Genomic DNA, 11,145 nt, shown 5'->3' with positions numbered 1-11,145 from the left:
CTTATCAACTCCATGATGGCCCATGAGTCCTCCTCTATGACTCTCTTTTATAAAAAGCTTCCTAATGGATCCTTAAGGAATGCAAAGTTTTCCTTTATTAAAAATATATCTCATAGAATCCATCAAAAGACTTCTTAAGACATGATGCATATGTGGATGCAAATGTTTCATCTTTCTCATAAAATTCCTTTATATCATCAAAGACTAATATTTGAGAACCTAGAGTAACTAATAATGCATGCTTTTGAGGGATAGTTCTCTTTGTCCTTTTGTCTATCCCTTTCCTTAGACCCTTCATACTTGGATTTGGATGAGTTAACCTCCCTCTTGGAATCTTTCCTAGTGTAGGATGTGGTAGGGTAATCGCTCTTAGTAGTGATTTTTCTTTTTAATTGTTGTTCCACTCTAACAAACAATTGGACTAGATCATTAGGGTCATTGCAAGGTAAGAGTTCTACCTTATCTCTAATGTCATAGTTTAGTCCACTTTGGAACCTAACAATTGTGATCCTTGGCTCCTCTCTTATCCCTACCCTTAACATGAATAATTTCATTCTTTGTCTTTACTCTTTAACACTCATGTTCCTTTGTTGGAGTCTATGGAGCTTGTCCATCAACTCCCTATCTTATTTGTGGTTGGTTACAGATTCTTAGGTTTCTAACCTAGGCAATCCACCAATACATTGCATGGCCTTGGAACCTCAAGGTAGCCATGAAAACTCTTCTTTCGTCACTCACACAATGACATTCAAACAATTGCTCAACCTCTATTTCCCATTCTAAGTATTCTTCTATGTCATTTTTTCCATATAAGGGAGGAAGGTCAACTCTAGGCTCCCTAGTGTGTTGATCTCTAGGTCTTTAAGATCTCCTAGGTGGGGTTTGATAGAAGTCATAATTGTGGTGACTACTATAAAGCTCATGCTCACTAGGAGATAGGGATGTATCTCTAGTGTACTTCTTCTTTCTATGTGAGGATTCTTCCTTTTGTTTGCCCTTGTTTTGACTCACCATGAATTGGGAAAACATGTCTTTGAGCTCACTAATTTATCTCCTTTGTTGCTGGAGCTCATCTCTTAAGTGGATGCCCTCTTGGCTAAATTTCACACTTCCATGTACACTAGACTGATGGTCACTTATGTTGCGAAGTAGGAAAGTGTTTAACAAGGGTTTTCAAAGAACTTCATAACTATGAATGAGAAAGGTTTTCACAATTGATTTTCTTCTTTTTGGTGAAGGATTTCTAGAAAGAAACTAAGGGCAAAGATGTGTTACCAATGAGGAGCAGCGGTATCTTGAAGCTACTAAAGTTTTAATGATGTTACAAGCTGAAGAATTAAAGACTCTTGTTGTATTTACATTAAAAGCATTTTTGTAGAAATTGTATAGGAATAACTTTGATAATGTAAGAACACTTAGAAGTTTTCTTGTTTAGAGAATGTTTGCACATATAATCGATTATTTGGTGTAATAATCGATTATCACGAGCTTGTTTGGAAAAGTGTTGCTTGCACAAATAATCGATTATTTCTCATAATAATTGATTATCTCTGTCTATCTGAATATTGCCCAAGTCACGTAAATAATTGATTATTTCTCAGGATATATAATTGATTATCACTTTTTGAAAAAACCCCATAACGGACACAAATAATCGATTATCACTTATGATAATCAATTATCACTGGTAGTTGGGAGTTGGCTTTTTAGATTCTGACCCCTGGGCTATATATACCTATTTTTAAAAATTTTAGGAACATCTAAGTCATTTTTAGAATACAGAAAAGTCTGAGGAAGCTCTCAAAGTGTTAGTGTGTTCTAATCAAGTCTTGTGAATAGGAGAAGCTTGCGCTTAATGGGTCTAAGGTTGAAGCAGTTCTCTTCAAGTTGATTGAGCAATTTCTTCCGTTCGTGTGTCGAAGGAAGGTGTTCTCTATCTTTTATTTTTTTGTATTCATCTGATTGTAATATGTAAAACTATATTTTTGTGAAAAGGTTAATCACTCTTTATAATGATTAACGATTGGATGTAAAATCTTTTGATTCGAACCAGGATAAAACATCTTGTGTGATTTTCTCTATCTCTTCACTTTTAATTTACCAACTGTTTGATAAAAGTCCTAAAAGAAAATCACAGTTTTTAAAAGAACTAATTCACCCCTCCCCTCTTGGCTTTTGACCGATACACGCTCTCTAAAACCTTTCCGCTGCGCGATACCAATCTCAATAATTGGTATCAGAGCTTGATTTGATAGTTTTTCAAAATTTTCGAAAATGGTCAGTCATAACCAAGTTTATGCTAAGGGTGCTTCCATCAACAGACCGCCACATTTTATTGGTGATAATTATGCCTTCTAGAAGTCAAAATGAAAATTTTCAAGGGGTCTGTTGACAGAGGTAACTAGGAAGCGGTTCAAAATGGTCCTTATATTCCCATGAGTAATGTTGATGGTGTATAACTAGAAAAACCATATTTTACTTAGACTGTTGAGGAAAATAGGAGAGCCCAATTTGATATTAAGGCTCGTAACATTATTTCTTCTGCTGTTGTACTTGATGAATTCTACAAAATCTCAGTTTGTAAGATAACACATGAAATGTGGGAAGTACTTAAAGTCACACACGAAGATACTGATGACGTGAAACGCGTAAGAAAGAACACACTTATCCAGGAGTACGAGATGTTCAGAATGCAACCTATAGAATTAATACCTGATGTTCAGAAGCGCTTTACTCACATCGTTAACCATCTAACAGGTTTGGGTAAGACTTTTGATATAGATGAATTAAATGTTAAAATTTTGAAGTCTTTGGACAGGTCTTGGCAACCAAAGGTAACAACCATCTCAGAATCACAAAACCTATCCCAAATGTCAATGGCCATCCTCTTTAGAAAGCTCTGTGTGCATGAGCTTGAGTTAAATAAATTGACTGCAGAAGAAGATCAAGGCAAGAAGAAGACTTTGGCCTTCAAATCCGAAATCTCCAAAGGGAAAAGCTCAAAGAGAGATGATGATGATGAGGAGCATATGAGCCTCATGAAAAAGAGATTTGCTAAATTCATGAGAGCAAAGAACAAGGATAAGTTCAGAAGTGAAAAGAAGGACAATCAAGGATCTTCATCAAGCATCAAGTGTTATGGGTGTGGAGAAAGAAGAGATGTCAAGTCTGATTGTCCCAAGAACAAGATAAGTGAAGAAAAGAAATTCCTAAAGAAGAAGAAAGCCTACATAGATTGGGAAGAGAATGACTTCAACTCCTCAAACTCAAGTGACTCAGATGAGGAAGTAAATCTTTGCTTAATGGATTATTTTGTGACACTAGAACTCAAGTAAGTGACTCTAGCCATGAAACTAATGAAATAGATTTACAAAAGACATTTCTTGAGTTATTGAATGAATTTGAAAAATTAGATGTTGCACATAATAAGTTGAAACTTGAATTTCATGAATTACAACTTAAATATGATAAAGCATTAGATGAAGAAGTAATTTTAAGGAATAAGATTAGTAATCTTGAAATGAAAGAATCTGAATCTAATGTGATTGAAAAACTTGTTGAATGCTTATCTTGTAAAAGTCATATGTTTGACATTGACATACTTGAAAATTTACTTGTTAAAGCAAGCAAATTTCTCTCACATGTTCAAAATGGTTTTAGATAGAACAATTTTAAAAACAAGAATGTGCATAAACATAAGAAACCTCAAATCAAAAGAACTCAGAGTTTGGGTTGAAAAATGTACTTTTGTGAAAAACAAACTGCATATAAATTTTTGCTTCTATTGCATGAAGCATGGTCATACTTCTAACAAATGCAACATTAAGCATTTTGGTGTGCCAAATAAAAAGTATGCATGGGTTAAAATTGTGAAATGATGTTTCTTTGTTTGTACTAACCACAATGAGATTGCAAACCTAAATTCTTGCTTAACTTGTTTTGTGGGAACCTTTAAAGTCTAAGAAGTCATTGTGGTACCTTGATAGTGGTTGTTCAAGACACATGACTGATGACAAGAGGATGTTCATATCTTTTGAGAAGAAGAAGCAAGGATTTGTTACATATGGGGATAACAACAAAGGAAGAATAATTGGAACCAGAGACATTGAAGGAGGGAACACATTGACAATTAAATATGTGTTGTATGTTGAAGTACTTACGCACAACCTCCTAAGCATAAGTCAGCTATGTGACAAAGGTCTCAAGGTAACCTTTGAAACTGATAAATGCACTATCTATTTTAAAAATTCTTCTGATATAACTTTACAAGGTGTTAAACATAATAACATATATTTGATAGATATTGAGAGTACATCTAGTCATAACATATCATATTTAGTTACAAAAGAGGAAAATCCTTGGCTATGGCATAAAAGGGTTGTACATACTCATATGCAACATTTGAATAAATTGATTTCTAAAGATCTTGTAATTGGTTTGCCCAAATTAAAATTTGAAAAGGACAAACTATGTGTTGCTTGTCAAAAAGGAAAGCAAACCAAATCTTCTTTTTCATCTAAAAGTATGATTTCTACTTCAAAACCTTTAGAAGTACTGAATATGAATTTGTTTGGTCCTTCTAGAATTAAGAGTTTCGACGGAAACTATTATGCACTTATGATTGTAGATGACTACACTAGATTCACTTGGATATTCCTTTTGACTTTGAAAATTATGTTTAAACTATATTTTAAAATTAAAATTAATAAATATAAACTATTTATATATTAAAAATAATTGCATAGTTCAATCGTTTTGATGAATAAAGCTTCCCAAGACTAATCTTTGGAGCTAGATCAGATAAGTTTAAAATGTAGCTAACATTTAGTATTTGCTAACTTCAGTTCCTAATTCATTTAAATTTTAGTAAGCTTTGATTTATATTCTTGTATTCTTTAATTCATAAAATTTGAAATTATTCTTTTTAATCTTTATAGAATATATGAATTTAAATTTTAGATTCTATAAACTACTATTTTTAAATTTCATATCTTTAATATTTTAACTAATTATTTTTAATTTCTAATGTTTATTTGAAAGTAGATAAATAATATTTATTTTACGAATTTAAAATATACTTCAAATAACATATACTGATATTATATCACAAAACTAATATATATTATTTGGAAATTATTATTTGATATTTTTAATTCAATGCATAAGTAATTAATTAATATCATATAATGATTGAAAGATATAATATGTGATTTTCAAAAAAGTAAGAACAAAAATCCATATATTTAAATCGAAAGCTACCTTAAATTCATTTCATAAAAATATTTGAATGTTTATTATTTTACCAAAATTAAAGTAACAAAAAGCGAAAGAAACAACCAAAACGGTAATCTAACTTCTATCATATCAACAGATTCACATAGACAAGCCAAAGCACTATCTCTGTCTTTATCTTGCTTCTTCCTTTTTTTTCTTTTTTTTCCTTTTTTCTTTTTCATTTGTGACATGCACTTCTTTACTTCTAACGGTAGTTTTTTTTTTTTTTTTTTAAATTTGGATTTGTTTTTTCATCGTCCAAAACCTTTGGCTTTGTATGGTGCCCACTTGAGTGAAAAGAAACAGACTAAAGGTCAAACGACCATAGAGAAGCAATCCCATGAGCACGCATGAGAAATTGTTGGAAAGAGTATTAATAGGAATTTTCAAATAAAATTATTTCTGCTAAAATGAAACGAGGATAATTGTGTGAAAGTTCTGTGTGTCTAATGTCTCTCTATTCTGTGTTCTGGCAATCGATCAGTGGTGTATAGAGGTGACCTGCAAAATACACTCCTATACTCAAGTTAGAATTTTTCTCTATGCAAACTTTAATCATTTAACAGTAGCCGTTATAACATTAATTACGCTTTAACTCTACTTAACTATTGTTGAGACTGAGCGTTCGTGAGACACTTTCTTACATGTTACCCACTCGGTCCTTATCATCCAGTTTGCCACCATATTTGATTAGTCAGCTATAAACCCATAGTAACAATTTCAGTTTAAATTAAACTTAATTTTGTAAAATCAAAATATTCAAATTTAAGTTTATAGATATTGATCTAGATTAATAAATAATTTTTATTTTTCATAAGAACTTATGCACACACTTTATTTTGCGTTATATCTTCTAAACTTGTATTTTCCTTTAAAGAATAAAAGGTGTTGTCTTATAGTTATAACCGAAAATACGATGTCGTATTACCAACAATAAGAAGTATTTTCTCCTTTTCAATAAATCAAGTCATAAATCTAATAAATTACTAACACCGCTTTACTGAGATTGCATCATCTTTTCTCAATTGAAGCCCAAATGAATGGCATGACTAACACCACTTTTCTGAAAATTGCAATAATTATATCCTTTCTGTTAAATTGATTTCAACGGCATTAGTGTGTGTTTGACGTGGCACGCTGAAGTGAATTTCTTACCTGACGTGGGTAGGGACACCTTAATTGACGTGGATGGTTCACGATTTGGTCTCTTAATGGCGGTGAGGAAACCAATGTGAGGCAACCACCTCATCATCCCTGCCACATCAGTTTCGTCTTTCATCTTCAGAACCCTAATCCTCTTACTAACCTCCTTGTGCCGCCACCATCACCGAACCACCACAACTCCTCTGTCAGTCACCATGCACCGTCGTCACTAGCAGTCACCATGGTCCATCTTCTACTCCGTCAACCATGCACAACTTCTCCACCACAGTTCATCTTCGCCAGAGCACCACTTAAACATGCACGAAACTTCCATAGCGTCATCTCTTTTTCGAATCCTCGGTTCACTTGCAAACCTAGAAATCATAGAGCCCTAATACAAAAAATCCCCACATCAGAAAACCCAATCGAACCATGAAACCCACTGCGAGTTCTTCCCTAAACGTGGCAACACAAAAACCCTAATTTGTGAAGGAGGGGGCTTTCGAGAATGTGGTGGTGTAATGTGTTTTCTTTGATTTTGGTTTCTGCTGGGTTTTTGGAATTTGGTAATTGCAGGTCCGCATTGATGATAAACAAAGCTTGGATGGCAGCGACAATGAAGCTTGCGAGGTGACGGCGACCTGACTGGTATGGTGCGAGGTCGATGGTGACGCGAAGGGTTTCACGAATGGAGGTGGAGCTCGTCGCTGTTGATGGTGCAATGGCGTTTGGGTGGCGCTTGCGAGATTTCCTGAATCGCAATTCTCTGGTTTCGAGTTTGTCGTTGTTCGTTGCGATTCTGATTGGTTGTAGAGCTTGCGAAGATGGTGATAATGGAGGACAAGTCACAACGGCTTGCAGTTCGAGTGCGGCAGCGCTGTAGTGGCGAGGTTGATGGATGGTGGGGCTGTCATAGTTGCTGGATGAAGAAGCTTGCGTTTGACGAAGGACGAGAGTGACAGAGGGCTTGCGGTAGCCATGGAGGTTCACGACAAAGGTTGAGGGGATGGTTGTCGATGAGAATGGCAATGGCGACACATGGTATCTAGGGTTTGGGAATTAGGGTTTATGTTTGAAGAAGAGTTGAAGGAGATGCTGACGTGGCAGGATGATAAAAGTCTAGTGTGCCATGTCAAACCCACACTAACGCCGTTGGACCCAATTCAACAGAAAAGGCTCAATTGTTACAATTTTTAGAAAATTAAGACCCAATTGAGAAATTAAAAAAAAAAACAAGACAAAATTGAGATTTCCGAAACTTAAAGAAAATTATAAAAGAACTAAATTACTCGATCGTATAACCGAAACAATTATCATGTCTTTCACGACAGTGTGGATAAGAAGTTTCTGGGAACATTTTTATGCATACGATAGGATTTTTTTGTTAACACTTTTCTAGCAGTACGTCTTTTATTGGTTTAAATTTAATGAAATTTACCAAAACTAAGAGAAAGTGAAAGTTGTGAAGCTTAAATGAGAAAATTTGAGGTACTGTGAAAGGAGTGTATAAGAATGGTAAAATTTTTGTTGAAGGTGCTGCAAACGAAGAAGAAAACGTTATTATCATCTCCCTATGAAAACAATTAAAGCAGTGAAAAACACGAAGCAACACTGGAGATTCAGACCTCCACGATGAAAATAACCCAAAAGAAAAAAGAATGAGGGTCTAAAACGACGTAGTAGAGTGGGCCACGGTGTAAGGGAGAATGTAAAACTCGGAAAAACAATAATAAATGTCAGAAAAAACAGTAGGTACTCTTGCAAATGCAAACCAAAAGCGGCTTCATTCAAATGACAAAGTCAATATTTCTCACTCCTTCCCCTTTCTTTCCTTTCTCTCTCTCTGTCTCACTCAAAGTCACAATTCAGTACCTTTCTTTCGCTATAAATTCAAAGATCCCATCAGAACAGACACTCATTTTCCACGCTCGTGGATCGCTTTCACATTAGGAGAAAAAGAGAGAAAACATGGAAATGGAAATGGTGGTTCCGGTCGACTTCAACTTCGACAGCAGCAACTGCTCCTCCCCATTTATCACCGCCCCTTCCAGCCCTCAACGCTTTGCTACTAACTCCAACTTCTTCTTCACCGCTCCCTCCAGCCCCAATGCCAACCACAACCACCATGATTTCGAGTTCAATTTCACCGGACACCTCGACAGACCTTTACTCTCCGCGGACGAGCTCTTCCTCGCCGGAAAGATCCGTCCCCTAAAGCCGGCTCCGCCGACGCCGCCCCTTCGCTCCCCTTCTCCTGTGACATCTCCCCGCAGGAAGAAGGACTTCGACCGGCTCGCAGAGGCCACAAAAGAAACGCACAGAGGCAGGAAAGAAGAAGAAGAAGAAAAAGAAGAGAAGAATGAAGCGCGAGGGAGGCAAAGAGTTTTGGTGTCTGGTCGGAAAGGAAGTAGTAGATCTTTGTCTCCTCTAAGAATCTCCGACATAGTGTGCGAATCCGAAAACATTTCTTCCTTCACAAGCAACTCCAAATCTCCTTTCCTCCTAGCTTCTATTTCTTTCACCAGAAAATGGAAGTTCAGAGATTTTCTCCTCTTTCGAAGTGCTTCAGAGGGAAGGACCGACAAGAACCCGCTCAAAAAGTACGTGATTCTCTCCAAAAACGAAGATGTTCGGAACTCCAGCTTTCGGTCCACCGAGAGCTCCGGTTCGCTCTCCAAACGCCGCGGCCCAGTTTCAGCCCATGAGTTGCATTACACGGTGAACCGGGCCGCATCCGAAGAAATGAAGAAGAAAACGTTTTTGCCTTACAAGCAGGGTTTATTGGGCTGCTTGGGCTTTAACCCTGGTATGCATCACATCTCTAAAGGAATGTAATCAATTCAATTATCTCCTTTGGATTTTCTTACTGTTCTCTCTTCTTTTCCGCAAAAAGCACTCAAATAATTTTACCATACCTTACTTCTCTAATTTCTCATTCTTAAATCATTCCAATGAACAATAAATAAATAAATCCCAACACATTTTACATCATATTTAACGAGACTATATATTTTTGGAATATATCTTTTCTTTTTATTATTAAGTTTTAAAAAATTACAAAACAAGTTAAGAGTATCGAGCTTTGGTGTGTAAGAATGATGGAAACGGTGTCGTACAGTGTAAAGCGTGTGGTTGTGAAAGAAAAGTAGAAGTGAAGGGCCAGATACCGAACTTGAAAAAAGCATAGCACAGCGTGGCCTTAACATAAATTAAAATTAGAAAAAGTAGAACACGTAAGTGCAAAATGCTAATTGGAATTTGGAAATCACCTACCAAGTGTCTGCTCCTAATACATATATATAAGATTAGCTTTGATGTTGTAGTACTTTAGAGATTTATACAACAAAAGTAATGTAGACTATTAATAAACTTTAGTTAGGAATCATTTATTATACATATTTTTTTCACCTAACTTACAATTAAATAAATATTTCAACTCTGTATAGGTTTAAATATATTTGATGTTCTTATACTCACAAATTTCTATCCATGTAAAATACAGTAATTTTTACTTTTAGATTGCAGAAATATTCTTTTTACTTTTATTTTATGTTATTCCATAATAAAATATAGCAACCACTTTTTTTAGCATTTTATTATTTTTCCAAAGACTAACTATAAACAATTATTTTTCCAAAGAAAGAAAAGTAAACAATTACAATTATTAGAGGTAAAATATATTTAATGAGAAAATATTCTTTTAACATGCCCTTTCGAGTTAACTTAGAAATAAATTCGTTTTCTATATAAATTTGGTAGAATCGATTATGAAATCAAGTAAGATCATATAAAATCATGAATTTGGAGGGATTCTAGGAACTTGAAAAGAAGAAAAATTAAAAAAAAAAATACAATATTCATGTTTTATAACATTTTATTTATTTTTATGAACAATATATTTATAAATTTTATTTATTTTAAGTTATGTAATTTTATAGATTTATTTAAATTAAGATATTATTTATATAATTTTTTTTATCTGAAATAAACTTTTTTACAAATTAAATTTACGAGTGGAGTTCACAAATTACAAATTATGTAAGTTTTCAAGTTTGATAACCTTTTCTGTCATATGACAGTTCATGTTACATGTCCAATTATTTAACTGGGTGAAGAAAGAGGGAAAGAAAATATGAATGAGAGAGTTTAATCGAGAAATAATTATTTTACAAATTGAAATATGAAATGATATGAAATACTAATATATAGTGACACTTGAGTCGAAAAACTAATAGCATGGTGTAATAAGTGATTGAAGGATATGATAATTTGCAGGTAAAGGTAAAAGGAATGTACAGATATGCATGCATGCATGTTGATGGGTTTATGCAGTCCTTTAAGCGAAAAGAAAAAGAAAAATGTCTTTTGGGAAAAGAATGAAAGAAGAGCTGTCTTTATGTAAAGGGAAGTTCTGTTCTGTCCATTGAAGAGGAAACCCAAAATGATTATGAAGCTCTGCAATTTGTTAGCTACTATACTCTTTTTCTTCCTTACTTTATTATTTTCCACTTTTGACACTACAATATACTGTAATATATAAAGCCATGTTAAGAGAATATTTATGCACATTTTCTTTGCACCTCGTTATAGTCATAATACCATGGACAAATGTATCACTTTATCATTAATGCATACTCTTATACGTTTAATATCACATATACTTACAAGTCAGGTTAAAAAGTATTTAAATATATTTTTTTCTTCTAAGACTCTAAAACGAAACAACAT

General features: G+C 34.2%; 1 protein-coding gene across 1 annotated transcript; it reads left to right on the top strand.

The window, feature by feature from the left end:
• The first annotated feature begins 8,002 nt into the window (after positions 1 to 8,002).
• On the top strand, positions 8,003 to 9,389 carry LOC106765999. The gene has a single exon (XM_022784417.1). It carries the CDS (start codon positions 8,386 to 8,388, stop codon positions 9,250 to 9,252), a length of 867 nt encoding a protein of 288 aa, XP_022640138.1. The 5' UTR covers positions 8,003 to 8,385; the 3' UTR covers positions 9,253 to 9,389.
• Positions 9,390 to 11,145: the final 1,756 nt, after the last annotated feature.

The sequence above is a fragment of the Vigna radiata genome, chromosome 7, assembly GCF_000741045.1.
Source record: "Vigna radiata var. radiata cultivar VC1973A chromosome 7, Vradiata_ver6, whole genome shotgun sequence".
Lineage (NCBI taxonomy): Eukaryota > Viridiplantae > Streptophyta > Magnoliopsida > Fabales > Fabaceae > Vigna > Vigna radiata.
This window is presented reverse-complemented; position numbering and strand designations above follow the sequence as displayed.